General features: G+C 34.3%; 2 protein-coding genes across 2 annotated transcripts in view; both read right to left on the bottom strand.

Moving 5' to 3' along the window:
- Positions 1-15926, bottom strand: part of LOC127720912 (uncharacterized) — a 98792-nt gene that overhangs the window by 62901 nt on the left and 19965 nt on the right. The window contains exons 9-10 of the mRNA XM_052227650.1: positions 13851-13939; positions 13149-13286 (exon numbers count right to left, since the gene is read on the bottom strand). Of these exons, the coding sequence (XP_052083610.1) occupies positions 13149-13286; positions 13851-13939 (227 nt within the window). The remainder of the gene's footprint in view (positions 1-13148; positions 13287-13850; positions 13940-15926) is intronic.
- LOC127720076 (piggyBac transposable element-derived protein 4-like) lies at positions 4899-9223 on the bottom strand. The gene is made up of 5 exons (XM_052226474.1): positions 8719-9223; positions 7366-7720; positions 6617-6800; positions 6058-6244; positions 4899-5490 (listed from the first exon to the last, which is right to left on the bottom strand). Exons 1-5 carry the CDS (start codon positions 9199-9201, stop codon positions 4933-4935), a joined length of 1767 nt encoding a protein of 588 aa, XP_052082434.1. The 5' UTR covers positions 9202-9223; the 3' UTR covers positions 4899-4932.

Raw genomic sequence — 15926 nt, 5'->3', positions numbered from 1 at the left:
TTCAAGTCAGGCCCGGTAAAACCCAAATTGGAGTCAATAACACTTTGTCAGTGGTCAATGGCCAATATTTATATTATGTACAAGTTGCTGGAAACTGGGGCTCTTACCCCTCAAAATTATTTAGATTATATGTCGTATTCAAAGCGCATATACCAATTAATTACTTGTTATGACATTGTCTCTGTCTTCTTTTATGACAGAGAGTACAGGTGTTTACAACACCAACATAAATTTCGCTGGTGCACTGATGTTCCCCATCTTCAAACAGTGTTCTTACGCCCTAGATTCCAGCAACCTAACAATGTAAATATGTCTAATAATTCAAAGTCTTGGGGGAAAGGCACTTCAAAACCTGCAGGGTATGCATCCCATTCTCATGCAGGAAAGGAGATATGCAGACGGTTTAATCGGAGACGGGGTTGTCAGTCAACCTTCCGTAAATTTGAACACATCTGTTCAGTACCAGGTTGTAACCGGGATCACTCGGCACAATCACACTCATTTGGTGGCCCTCCAAAAAACTCAGGGTAAAGTCTCTACGTGATCTTAATCTAAAAGTTTGGCAGCTGGAACTGGAAAATGACTTTGATAAATCCTTTTTACTAAACGGTATTGAAAATGGTTTTGACATTATTTCAAAATTTGAAATCCCTTCATTCGTAGAATTAAAGAATCACCCATCAGCAAACCCGAAAAATCCACTTTATGACAAGGCACATGCCCAGATTTTAATTGAAATAGAAAACGGAAATTATTTATTTGCGCAGTCTACCCCCAAAATTATTAGCCCTTTAGGCATCATACCAAAGCCTGATGGGGGTGTACGCATTATTCATGATTGTAGTAGGCCAGTAGGTACTTCCGTTAACGATCTCGTGGGCGAGTTTCCTAAACAAAAATTTCAAACTATTGATGATGCTGCTAAATTGGTGGCTCCAAATTATTTTTTGGCAAAAGTGGATTTAAAATCTGCCTATAGATCTGTTCGAATTAGTAAGCAAAGTCAACAAGTTACTGGATTTAAATGGGTTTTTCCTGATGGCATTGAGCATACTTTATATGATTGCAAATTACCTTTTGGTGCAAAATTAGCACCTAATATTTTTCATAGATTGTCTCAGGCTGTCAAACGTATGATGTCACGTAGAGGCTTTACTATTGTCGCATATTTAGACGATTTCTTGATATGCGAACCAACACAAGCAAGATGTTTAGAAGCGCTAAACACACTAGTTCGCCTTTTGTGTTCTCTAGGTTTTTTGATCAGCTGGTCAAAAGTTGTAGGCCCTTGTCAAAAAATTACTTTTGGGGATTGAAATAGATCCCACGCTTATGGAATTGCGCCTCCCTGATGTAAAACTCTCTGCCTTGAAGAATGATTTAGCAGAGTTTAAGCAGCGCAAGCGCGCATCAAAAAAGCAGCTCCAATCTTTAGCAGGCAAATTAAATTGGGCATCCGCAGTGGTTCATGGCGGAAGAGTATTTCTTCGCAGGATCATTAATAGCTTTACATGTCTTAAGCAAGACTGGCACAAAATACGCGTCCAGGGTGAACTTCTAGCAGATATCACTTGGTGGCAAGACTTTATTGCTTCCTTCAATGGGAAGTCACTTATTTTAGATAATATACCAATTACGTCTGTTATAACAGATGCTTGTGAAAGCGGAGGGGGCGGCTTCCATGTTTTAGACTGGTTCTATGTCAATTGGGAACAAGATTTCCCCCGTTGTTCTAGTTTTCATATCAATGAACTTGAGGCTTTTTCAGTTATTCTAGCTGCTAAACGCTGGTCTAGTAGTTGGGAAAATAAAAGAGTTATTGTTCTGTGTGATAATATGGCCACAGTTGCCTGCATTAATAAATGTACATCTCGTAACAAGATCTTAATGGGGTTTTTAAGGGAACTTTTTTGGTTGTCAGCCTCATTCAATTTTCACATTAAGGCTGTTCATGTCCCAGGCTCTAGCAATGTGTTAGCAGACCACATTTCAAGGCTCCAAGAGTTATGATTGGATTAATAAGAATAAAATTGATATTTTTGATTAAAAATGTTATTTATTTTATTTCAGAAAAAATTGATAGATTTTGTAGGACCAGCAAAAATTTTGTAGGACTGACAAATAATCTTGGTTAGTCAGTCCCATGACTGACAGGTCAAAAAAAGTTTTCGCGAACTCTGCAATAGACCATGACTGAGGGGCGGGACCAAATATTCTCCATGGAAATGAGATGTGCTAATGCTTATACAATTGCATACCAATTAACATTGGCCTACCACTAATGGTTCCCCTTGAACTGACCTAATCACAAACTAATACATGTAAACTAAGCAAAAGTTTTAAAGCCAATAGACCATGACTGAGGGTGCGGAGCCAAATAATCTTCATGGAAATAAGATATGCCAATGCTTATACAATTGCATACCAATTAACATTGGCCTACCACTAGTGGTTCCCCTTGAACTGACCTAATCACAAACTAATACATGTAAACTAAGCAAAAGTTTTAAAGTCAATAGACCATGACTGAGGGTGCGGAGCCAAATAATCTTCATGGAAATGAGAATTGCCAGTGCTAATACAACTGCATACCAAATATCACTGACCAACCACTAGTGGTTCACCTTAAACTAGATCTAATCACAAACTAATTCATCTCCATCAAGGCGAGACAAAAACATGAGTCTGTTAAAATTCTATTCATTTGTTAGTATTAAACTAGGGATGTCAACTCGGTGAAGATTTACTAATCGAGTACTCGTTGGATTTACCAAGAGATACTCGAGTACTCGCTGGGAAAACATTTTCTAAATGGAAACACAAAATTAAACCCAATTTACGGATTGTGGGGAGTTGTCTTATGGACGTAAAACCCTCAACATCAATACCTTTGACTAGATAATAGTCCCAGGAATTTTACACCATAATTAATAGCTTATTTACTACATGTACTGGCAATAATCTAATCAATTAATTAATAATATCTATAGAAAATTGATTACTAAAACAACAGTATTTGGGAATCGTAAAGAAACACATTTATGATCAACAAAGCGGTGATGATTAGGACTTTAACCATTCTCTGAGGGTCGACACAGGGTGTAACAAATTTTGTTCTTATTTAGAAATATTATCTTGTCAACTTTTTCTGGGACAATTCATTTTTTTCTACCTTGTTTGCGTAACTAACAGTCTGCTGATGAAAATATTTGCTCTTGCGGTACAGAGGTCACCTCGGTAGAATGACTAGGACACGATTTGCTAGAGTGCAGGCCTTGGAAAGGTGCTCTTGTTCATAGCGCATGTGGGAATTTTAAATGACAATTAAACGCAAACATTCGAAGCGTATTATTATTTTGATTGATATTTAATCTCGAGGGAGGCGCTCTTAATAAAAAAAATTCTTTATGAAGGCAACAACATTCTAACCAAAAAAATAAAGACGATTAGTCGAGTATCATTTTGGTATTCGATACTCAGTACTACCGAGCGATACTCAAGTACTCGAGTACTCGTTGACATCCCTATATTAAACAGAAGTCTGTTCTCGCTTGTAAAAGCCACACAAATAAGAATTGTATTTACAGTGTTCTATGTTTTTTTGGTAAATGTCACTTCGTTAAACAGGGGTAGAAATTTGGCTCAACATTGTGCACACTAATATGACACTAGATAATGTAATATCTTCGAATATTCCGGGAACGCTACGCACAAACCTTCATGACATTAACTTATTACGTTACGTCGCTACCAATTGTATATTTCTTAGTCATTATTAAAATACCATCTGAATAATCAAGTCTTGCTCCGATCTTTCAATGGCGACGAGGATGAAAAACAAAGATATTAGCAGAAATTAGCAGAGTCTAGAACAAGAAGATTTTTGGAACACAGAATTTAAAGAAGATAGTGCTAAAACGGAGAATTAAAAGAAGTTATTGATAAAATAGAGATTATGGACCGAGGAGAGCCCCAGCAGATAACGTTGGTATTAACCCTTTCCTCCATGAACATTTTTTTTTTACATACCTGTTTCGCATAGGATTTTTCAATAAAATATTGAAAATAAGCTTACTTTAATGAAATATTGACTGTGCCTTTAATAGACCAGTTAAATATATATAATTTTGGTCAGTTATATATCAAAATAAGAACTTTATTTTCTGGTAATTTTTTTTCATATATTTTGTTGCCATGGTAACAATTTTATAGATATAAATACGAAAATACGCTAAAATTAGGGTAGCCACTTGTAACAGCAGTTACATCTTATGGAAACCATGATATGTTTGACTGTCTATGAATAAGCTGAATGTTAACCCTTTTTTTATGTGAAAACGTCCCAATTTTTTTCCATAGCAACAGATTTATTTCCCTAGCAACAAAGTAAATTGTGATGAAATTAAAAAAAATTTAGAAAAATTCATGTTTGTTGACTCTTATATTATGTAAATAGGAAACATAAAGGGATGTTTTATCATAATATGTTTCCCTAGCAACAGTTTCCATCCAGAGCAACCAAAGGAAATTTTCTTTAAAATATGCAAATTGAACAACAGTCCATAAAAAAAACCATTTTCAAAAAAATGTATCATTTCATTCACTGGAAAAACTTTACTTCTTGCAACCAAATGATGTCTTTAAAAAATAAGCTTCTACAAAAAAAAAAGGGCAACAGTGGCTTAGTGGTCTAAGTAGTTGAACATCTGTAACACTAGCTTATCAACACTGAGGTTGTGAGTTTAAATCAGGCAGGAGGCAGGTGCGCTCGACTCCAATCTTAATTGACTAGGATTGTCAGTATTTCTGGTGGTTCTCTTTTGGCACTCTGGCTTACTCCACCAATTAAATTTGACTGCCATGAAATAGCACAATAGAATCAATGAATTCAATATAAATTTGTTTTGTAATCCAATATTTTAATGCTCAAAGTCAAATGGCAAATGGCAGTCCATGTTGCTGATGATAGTGTTCAAAGCAGGATTCTCTGCATAAATGAATGTTACAGTTCGAGCAGCCATATACAGTTTCTTTTCGTTTCTTTTCTCCCTGCTTGGTGCACCATTTGCATCTTCTTTTTGTCCTGTTCAAACGAACACTAACGTGGTTATTGTTAGGTTGTTGATTAACGATTCTCCTGTTCCTTTTGGTGAAATTCCCAATCAGTTGCTTGGCAATGTCGATGCGAAAATCCAACAAGGAATAGCGCTTCTTCCTTGATTGATAACCAACAGATTCATTCATAACAATGAACGCATTAGTAATGCATAAGTTAATAATGTGAAAAAACAAATATTTCCACCATTTCTTTGCTGGTCTGCCTACAGGTGTTTTAGCACGGAGCTGATTGTTTCTGTCTACACCTCCCATGTAATTGTGATAACCTTCAACAGGGGGTGATCTGTTTATTTCAATCCTAGTGCCATTTTTCAGTCTTCTAAAGGTTGAGCCTTCACCTGTTGGATTAGAGTTGGTTGACAGGAAATGCACCTGAAAAGAAGTTTGTTAATTGTTCAGAATAGCATCAATAAAGTACAATAACAGACCAAGTAACTGGAAAACAATTCTTAATTGCTGTTCTTCATTTTTAAATGACAACAAGACCTTTAACTTTGAGCAACAAATCCTGTAAATAAATATGTCATTTTTTTAATCTTATCTGTCAAAAAGGTTTTTTTTAGGTTCATTTTCCTATTTCACAAATAGATATGAAACTAAAAACCCATTAGTATGATCTGTAAAATAAGTTAGATTTAAATGAATTCTTATTTTATTTAAATCATTTTATTGATAAATTTTCCTCATATGTCACTAAAACATTTACATCAATAGTACCGCTTAAGTCCACGCTAGGGGCCGTCTTGACCTTGTTGTAGGGTATGAATGATTTGTTCATTGTTGAAGACCCTACATCAACTTTCAAGATGAAGAACAGGAATAAAAGCCCTGTTTATTGATAATTTTCTATGTTTTCAATGTATTGTGTGCGATTTTGTCCCATGTACATTTACTCCATATCCTTTCATTTTTTCTACATATTATTTTCTGTTTACTTACTTTTTTCTTATCTTGCCACACAGTTGCTACCAGATTGCCATTCTGGCGGGCAATACTCTCCCCTCGAGCCATTCTGGGGGGATCTGTTATGTCTTCTGGAAGACCAACTGCTGTGCATTTTATTGTACCACATCCATAAATGCCATTTCTTTCTAAACATCTAAACAATGGTACTGATGTAAAGTATCTGAAAATAAATATGAAAAAAGTATAATTTTTGTTTCTATGATTTATCTTTTTCAGAAATCAGGTCGATCAATTATAACACAAGAGATTAAAAATTTGTTTTAAAACCTCTATCCCAAATCCTTGTTCTATTCATAATTTTGTTTGTATTTTTTTTAAGCCCATGTTTATCTCCTTGTTTATTTACTATCTAGGTTTTTTCATATTTTATTAATTGTTTTTGACATTTGACGAATGTTCACAACATCTCATTGTAGGCATCAGTACAACACTCATGGTCAGTATTCTGTTAATTTGCATATTTCAAGGTGTAATTAATATACACTTTAGATTCATTATTGTTTTTCCTATTTTAATGTAATTAAGAAATTACCTATCCATATATATATGGTGTCCTTTCCATTTGAGGTCCTTGCATAGCAGTTTCACCACTTTTTCCCCTAGTTTAGGCCCTTTGTTTGGATCGTCCTTGCCCATGTAAACATTGAATTGATGACAGTATCCAGATGTTGAATCAGCCCGCATCCAAACTTTCATGCCTCTTTTGATTGGTTTTCCTGACAAAAAAAATCCTCATTTCACATTCTATTTCTATTTTTTTTTTCAGGTCTATAAAGAAAATATGTTAAAATAAGAAGATGTGGTATAATTGCCAATGAGACAACTCTCCACCTTGGACCAAATGACATAGATGTTAACAACTATAGGTCACCGTTCTGCCTACAACAATGAGCAAAACTACACCGCATATTCAGCTATAAAGACCAAAAATTGATATTTGTTTTCAAGAATGTTGAGAGATCTAACTAAAATATGATTTTGCAGATGTTTCAAATGAAAAAGGCGACAATCATCTTAGAATGTCAATTGTTTGTTTATATTGAAATTAGCAGAAATAAAATCAAATGACAATATATTTACAAGTGAAAGAGAGGGGAAAGATACCACAGGGATATTCAGACTCAAAAGTCGAAAATGCAACCAGATAGAAAAACATTTTTTTCTGCTCTTTGGTCGGGTTGTTGTCTCTTTGACACATTCCCCATTCTCAATTTTACTTAGACCTCCAATGTAAAAGAAGAATAAGGATTGTATTCAATTGTGTACAAATAATAAAATTACCTGGCATGTACTGTTTAATTGAAAATCTTCCCTTGTATTTCACCATTGCTTCATCCACTGTTTGATTCTGTTTTGGTTTGTAATGGTCTTTGAAAGTATGATCTACCATGTTGATGATTGGTCTAACTTTATGTAGTTTGTCGAAACCTTCAGTGTCCCTTGGTACTGCTGTTTGATTGTTATTGACATGAATATACTGATATAGTTTTGAGAATCTGTTTTCTGTCATCACACTTCTTATACCAGTGTTTCCTAAGAATGGATCTGAACTCCAGTACAGTCTGTATGATGCCAACTGCATCACCCCCATCAAAATGTTGATTCCAATGAATGCTTTGATTTCATCAGTAGTAACCTGTTAAATTAGAGTTAATACTCAGGTTTATTGCAAGAAAGAGCTGTGGCATTTAGGTATTGAGTACGTTCAATAATCCAGTTATTATGTATTTGATATTTGAAATAAACTTTCTTTGTCCTGGTATTCAATATATAAATAAATTTCAAAACTGAAGGTCCCGTAAGTCAAGCTCAAAAGATGATGTGCCAAACTTGGGACTTAAATACATGTATCAATATGCAGCCCAATCCCAGGCATTAAACATGTTGAATACCATGACTTGCATAGGTAGAACAAAAAATGAAAAGGAGGTACATAGTTGCATTGTTTGGATGAAAATCTATGAGCATAATTAAATGATACAGAGAAGAGATAAAGAACATGTAGTGAATGTGTACAATGGTGTGCATTTGCATTGTAGGATATCTTTGCCATATAAAAGTTAAAAAAAAATAAATTCGGATGAAGAAATGAAATTGAAAGCAGTGGCGGATCCAGAATTTTTCATAAGGGGTGGGGGCCCGCTGACTGGACTGACCTTAAGGGGGGGGGGGGGCACTCCAGTCATGCTTCAGTGATTCCCTATTAATCAACCAAATTTTTCCCACAAAAGGGAGAGCCCGGGCCCACCCCTGGATCTGCCTATGGAAAGAAGTACATTTTTGATAGCAAGATTATGCAAGATTTTAACAAATTCTGTTAGGCATTTGCAGTGGCAAATCTGCAAGGGGGGTGGTGGGGTTTGGAACTCCCTTTTTTTTTTTTACAATCAATGCATTTGAATAGGGACATATAGTTGGACCCCCCCCCCCCCCCCCCCCCCCCCAGCACTTGCCTCAAAAATTATCAACATAACCCTCTCAGTCTTTAGAATAGACATCTTCATTACTCCCCATCTCTTTTTCCCAGGTCCATAGAAGATTTTAAAGAAAAAGTTGAGATTGATGGAGGACAGTTTCATTTATAAGACATGAAACATACACCAATCTCAATATTTATGATAACATTTTGTTTACCTCTTCCCAATGCTGGTCATTTTCTGAAGTCTGTTCAGCATACAAGTTTGTTTGCTCTGATAGGTGTTGAAAAAATCGTTCTTCAAAAAACAACTGAAAAAAATCAACAGCTTGTGCGTTCAATGGCAACATGTGCACAGGACCTGTCATTTCATTGAAATCTGGTATTTCAATATCCTCCAACTGTTCAGACCAAAAGTCATCATCAGATACACTAGTGAGTTGGCTGCTCGGAATTTCACTCAGCTGTGATTCAAACTCACCATCACTGTCCGGCAATTCATCATTGTCTTCCTCAATATCAGAATCAGGGTTTCTGTCAGAAAGGTCTGAACCTACTTCAGATTCTTCATCAAATGATAAATCTGATGTTCTCACTGAACTAGGAGGGCTAACTGAACCTGGACTGTCATTTTCGTCCTCCAAATCTGATAACCCGAACCCCGAAAATTGCGAAGATTGGGAAGAAAGGAAAATCTCCATTTCTTCAGTCGGCCATGTTTTATTATCCAAAATGAATTGCCAAGTACACAAAAGTAAAAGCTGTTTATTTTTTTTTTGCAAAATGATATTTCATGAACATAGAAGTTCACGGAATACTGTATAGATGTATTTATTAAAATAAAGTACGAGGATAAAAGGGTATCGTCTTTTTTACGAGAAAACAGCACTGCAAGTACGGTACTATATTATGAATTCCGAGCCGTGGGCGGGGATTAGAAGTTCGATCAGAAAAAGTTGAAAAACTAGTTATTTACGTTCAATTTATTAAGAAAATGATTGAGGTTTAAAAATCATTCCTTTTGCTTGAAATATTTCTTTAAAACATTGCAATGAAATGTTTTTTCTGGTTAATAAAAGTTATGTGTTCCCGCCCACTTTATGACTCGTTGATGCGTAATCGCCGGAAGTCGGAAAAGGGATTCCCCAAAGAATTCACATGTTTACATTTTACACGGTATCACCTTCTTGTTCAAAATGTGTCGGAGAAAAAGAGTGGTATGGCATCGACTGCACATCTTTCAATTCTTAATCGAATTTCTGATATTCCAAATGCTATTTTAAACACAATTGTGTAATGCAGAGTATTTTATTGCAATTTTCTTCTGCTCTAAACTGGGAAATGACATCGACTTGATCTTCCATCATTTTTAAAATTTAAAAAATCTTACCAAAAGTCATTAAACTCGAAACTGTATCGTACAAAATGAAGATAAGGCATTCAATCAACAGTTGTTATCAATAACTCATGACAAAAATCGTAATTAATGCAATTTCAGCTGCTTTGAAAAGTTGTCAACAAAAAGTTGGACAAAATGGCGACGGCGTTAAAAAAAAGAAAACAACAACAAGTTTAAAATTATAATTCACGTTGATAAAAAATTATTTCATCAAGAAAATTTACACCAGTTATTCACAAGTTTATACTTCTTATTTTGGATACAAATTTGATAAATTTTGACACGGATTACTCGAGGACAAAGCGTTTCAACTGAGGTTGTTAACAGAGGCGTCAAAAGGCGTCATTATGGAGTAAAGGGGGAGGCGTCAAAAGGCGTCATTATGGAGGAAAGGGTTAACAGAAACCAGAAATTTACGATCACAACCGTTTATACAGTCAGACGATCAGATATCTACAGGAAAACAATGGGAAGAATGGCTTGAAAGTATAGAGAGAATTTAGATATTTTAGGATAACTGAACCTGGAATAAGGATGCTTTAATCATTTATGAAGGAAAAGACATATCAAGATTGGAAAGCAGCCTAAGAAATGAAGAAGGAGAAGATGAGTATAAAATATTAAAGAACAAATTAAATAAATATTTTTTTGCCAAAGAGGAACAAACATCATGCCAGGTATTTATTCTTAAAAATGAAGCCATTTAGAGATGAAAACACAGTAACATATGTAATGAGACTGAGAGAAAAGGCACATGAGTGTGAGTTTGGAGCTACATGTGAAGAAAGAATATTGGAACATTGTATTCAAACCATAACCAATCAGGAATTGATAAAGAGAGCTATAAGCAAAGGCTGGAATCTAGATAAATTTGTTGAAGAAGCGGGACTGATGGAAGACACATGTTTACAGATGAAGGATATGAAAGGAGATCACAGAGATCACAGTACGAGTTCAGTAAATTAAATTCAAAGCAACAGGTCAAGCTATAGGGCACAGGATTTTAAAGAAGATAGATTTAAACAAAATGGTAGAAATATAACCAAGTCTAATTGTGGTTATTGTGGATTTGATCATGGTGACAAGAGAAGATGTCCAGCATATGGGAAACAATGTACAAACTGTGAACGGTATAATCATTTTGCATCAGTATGCAGAGCAGAAAAGAAAGAGCAAGTAGGATATAATAGTCACCAACAGAACAGATCTGTCAACTATAGAAACAGAAGAAATGTGAAGAAAACAACAGAAGAGGCATATGAAACAGATTCAAATACAGACATATCAGACTATGAAGAAGATAGAGACTATTTTGGACAAACTATCAAGCACATAAGGAAAATACGAAGAGTAAAGACCATAAAAGGAATAAGAGACATTGAAAAAACAGTGACGGTAAGCTATTGAACAAGGATTTAAACACTACCAAGTCACACCAGGACGTCAAAGAGCAAATGGAGAAGCTAACGTTTTTAGGAAACCCATCAACAAAACAGAGCAAATAACAAAGTTAAAAAAGAAAAAACAATATAACAGCTAAACAGGAGATGCATAGAGGATATCATTCAAACTTATATGAGAAGATAAATGAAAGAGACAGAGAGCAAGGAGAAAATTAAAGAATATGCTGAAAACAGAAGCAAGAAGATGAAGAAAATGCCCCCCCCCCCCCTGCAAGACAGGTGCTGGAGGGGGCGGAGGACAAAAGTAATGGGCCCCCCGCAAGACATGTGTGGGAGGGGGCAGATAAAGAGACCTTGGAAAACCAGAGATTCACATCATGACAGTCAACTTATGGACGCTCAGAGAAGTAATAGAAATCAGGAAAACCAACCAGAAGAACCACCTGATAGACCAAAAAGAGACAGATGCGCACCTCAACATTTAAAAGATTATGTTATGTGACTGCTGGTGCTTTGAACAGCATGTGAACTTTATTAAAACATTCATAAGTGAACATAACACTTTTATTACAAAAACATAAGTGTACATTTCAGAGACTGTGATAATTTAACTCTTATATACAAACTTTATGTTACACATTATTAATTTACAATTATATAGTTATTTTCTAATTCAAAGTTAAGAAGGAATGTAATATCTTCGAATATTTCGGGAACGTTACGCACAAACCTTCGGGACATTAACCTATTACGTACTGTCGCTACCAATTGTATATTTCTTAGTCATTATTAAAATACCATCTGAATAATCAAGTCTTGCTCCGATCTTTCAGATTATAAATTTCCTATCAATCAAAATCTAAACAAAGGAAGATAACTCAGTTCTTTATGTTTTATCTGAAAGAGTTCACACGATACTCATCACTGCCAAGCTGCTGACTAAATATGAAGTTATTCTGTTCAGCAGTACTTGAGAAAAGTGTGACAGTAAATTTGAAGGTCATACATTTTGAAAACTTAAAATTATTGGCAAACAGGAAGTAGTTTTCTGACTGATCCAAAAAGTGCTCACACATCATAAACTCAATACTGTCAAGCTGCTGACCAAATACGGTCACTCTGTCCAATAGTATCTAACAAAAGGTATGACAGAAATATTTGTTGAACGAATAATAATAATTAATGTGTAATTATCATAACAATACATTTAAGGGCATACGATACAGTTACAGGGGAGGTAATGACGTTGCTAACGTAATATGTTATATTTCACGACGTCAAACAGCGACATATTGGGAAAAGATGCATTTTTCGAGTGATTTTAATCATTAGCTTGAAAACAAGTACATGGACCCCCTCTTTTTTAGAGGAACATTTGACTTGATACTGTATGAAGATTATTTGTTCCAATTTTTATGAAAAAAATCACCGATGAATTTGTTTTTAATTAGATAAATATGCAGCAAAAAATGCTGTTTTTTTTACCAAAATCATGAAATTTTAATAAAAATGAATTATTTTCAAAGAATTGTTTCACAAATTAGGAGCATACTTTTGTAAAGCAGATCTTCCAAATCATTTTACAAAAATCCGCATGTGTATATCTTTTGAAATAAAAAAGTTAAGTATGTCTGTCCAAGAAACCGAAATTTTAAGTAAATGTCTAAAATTTCGACTCCATTTAACGCTAGATTTAGCAGATGAAGGTATATTTTTTATTACATATTTGAATTAACTAAGTGAAAAATAGCTTGTATGCAAATTTTCGTAAAAAAATCACCATGGGATCAAAACTGTATCGAATGCCCTTAAATACTAATGCTATTGATGTATGTGATAAATTTACCTTTTCACTAAAGGAAAACTCATCTTCGTTTGTAGCTATATTTGGCATTTGGTATAAATTTAAAAGAGAGGAAAGACCTTTTGTAACTGTGTTGCTGCCAAATCCTACAATTCCTCTTACTCTCTCATGAGGGTTTTTCTATAATATAATAATATGATAATGCAATACAATATATTTCATATCAAAAAGGATAGAATTATGACTGATAAAAGACCATGGTAATGAGACTCTTATCTTACTTTTACAAAAGCTATATCAAAACATCCTTATACCTAAATATACTGTGGATTCATTATTATTTGTGGGGTACCAGTTTATGTGGGTTATGTGGGTATAGATAAACCACAAATTTAAATGCTCAATGAAGTACACATTTTCAATATGTTTTGTATGTAGACTTTGGCAAAACCACAAAATCAAATATCGACACAAATACAATTTTTCCTCTTCCACAGTACCCTTCTAAAAAAGCTGTACAAACAAAAACAGCTCATTGCTGAATCATAGAAAATTTTACAAGAATTTCACTTTCCGGTACAAAAAATACCTGTCTGAATTTTCACAGTTGAAAATTTACAAACCACAATCTACAGGAAAGCATAAGGTTGCTGCATACGATTCACCACTTTGGATGCTATAAACTAACTTAAAATCATTTTAAAGCTTGTATCCAAAAAGAATACTATTTATTATTTCGAATACCTTGGAATTATCTAACATCTCCATGAAAGCTGTTGTAGACACAACTGGGCTGTTCTTGGTATTGTATGAATGCATGGTTAGCTGTCTTCCTGTGAATATAAATTAAAACACAAAATCTTTTACAAAGCGTTATATACATCATGACTTAATGTAAAACAGAATATCTACAAAACTACCGTATTTTTCTGAGGCAAATACGCACACTTATTTAACCCTTTCCTCCATAATGACGCCTTTTGGCGCCTCTGTGTAGTACCTCAGTTGAAACGCTTTGCCAACAAAAAGTCTGTATCAGACCTTATAAAAAAAGTATCTAGTTTAAAAAGGATATACCTAGGTACATCTGACTTGAATTTTATTGATGAAATATTTGTTTTCGCAATGCATTAATACTTTAAACGTGCTGATTTTTTTTTATTTAATAGCCGTCACCATTTTTTCGAAGTTCTCGTTGACAACCAAGTTTCAGAACACTGACATTGTCATGCTAACGACATTTATTGTTGGTTATTGATGCCAACTGTTTTTTAAATACATATTATTTAATTAATATTGTACGATACAGTTTGTGTAAAAAAAACCAACTTTATGTTGAACAAGCATTCTGAGAGTATTGCATGGCAATACATAGTCCCCTAACGATAAAACATTAATTATTCTGGAACAAAATGCTTACTTGATCTATAACTTGTCATGGTGCAAACAATATAACAAATATCAGGTCAATATCTTCAAGCATGACGAAAATAAGTGTGGAAAACTGATTATTTGAGTGATTTTTCTAAGTTCAAGGACCATAACTCTGCCCAAAATCATCAGACCGGAACAAAATTCAAACTTGATCTGTAACTTGTGATGATAAAACTGTATACCAATTATTAAATCAATATCTTCAAGCATAACGGAAAAAAGTGTGGAAAACTGATTATTTGAGTGAATTTTCTAAGTTCAAGGACCATAACTCTGAACAAAATCTTCAGAACGAAACAAAATTGGAACTTGATCTGTAACTTGTCATGATTAAACTATATTCCAAATATCAATTCAATATCTTCAAGCAGGAAGAAAAAAAGTGTGGAAAACTGATTTGCCGGACTGACAGATGGACAGACAGACAGACAGACAGACAGACGGAGTGCAAACCTAAAGTCCCCTTCGAATTCATCGGTAGGGGACTAAAAAGACGAAGTCATCATCAGTGTTCACTCCCGTTTTGGAGTTGTAGAATATAAATAACAAAAGCAAGTTTATGTTGAAACTTACATTCGAAATATCAGAAAAATAATAAACAATGCGGAGATATGCAGTCCAGACCATACAAACCTTTTCTGACCCATTATGGACAAAAATATAGCAACTAGCAAATGTAAATATGTGCTTGGGGAATCCCATTATACAACTTCTGGCGAGTCATAAAGTGGGCGGGAACATACAAATTTTAATGACCAGAAACATCATTCAAAGTACAATCTTTCAATGTTTTTGCTTATAGAAAGTGACATTTAAGTTTCAGTCATAATTGTTTTTTTATTTTTAAATTAGATAAACTAAAACAGTGAATTATTCAACAATATTCTGCATCCGTAAGTTGTGATTCTAAGCCCCGCCCACCGATCAGATTTACCATTTTTACAGTGATGTTTATACAAATAAAAGATGATAATTATTTTTCTGCGATCTTTACTTCAACAACCATAAAACCATACGGTTCGGTAAACGGATTTGTTTAAGTAGAAGCAATTTGACTAAAATATTACAGAGCCTTAACTTTGCGGTTCACTTCTCATTTACATAATATGTCAGACTGAAATAATAGACATGCATGTGTTATTCCCTTCATGATTTTTGCTGTTTTCAGGTTTCAGAGAATCAAAATTTGCAATGGAAGTAAACATAAAGTTACTGATTTTATTCAAAGCTGAGTAAAATTTAAGCAACCAACTGATCACTACATCCAATGATGACTTTTCAGCAGAGAAACAAGAGGAATATCAATATCAATGTCCCAAACTTTGATGAAGGAACATGTCATGTTCATATGTTTTTATTTTTTCAAGTCAATTTTTGAAGAAGAAG

The sequence above is a fragment of the Mytilus californianus genome, unplaced genomic scaffold (genome assembly GCF_021869535.1).
Source record: "Mytilus californianus isolate M0D057914Y unplaced genomic scaffold, xbMytCali1.0.p SCAF_11, whole genome shotgun sequence".
NCBI classification, from domain to species: domain Eukaryota; kingdom Metazoa; phylum Mollusca; class Bivalvia; order Mytilida; family Mytilidae; genus Mytilus; species Mytilus californianus.
This window is presented reverse-complemented; position numbering and strand designations above follow the sequence as displayed.

Coding starts and splice junctions, on each gene's coding strand:
- LOC127720076 (XM_052226474.1), bottom strand. CDS start 9,201: ATGGAGATTTTCCTTTCTTCCCAATCTTCGCAATTTTCGGGGTTCGGG. Junction 7,721..8,718: donor ATGACCAGCATTGGGAAGAG/GTAAACAAAATG, acceptor CTAATTTAACAG/GTTACTACTGATGAAATCAA. Junction 6,801..7,365: donor AATTAAACAGTACATGCCAG/GTAATTTTATTA, acceptor TTTTTTTGTCAG/GAAAACCAATCAAAAGAGGC.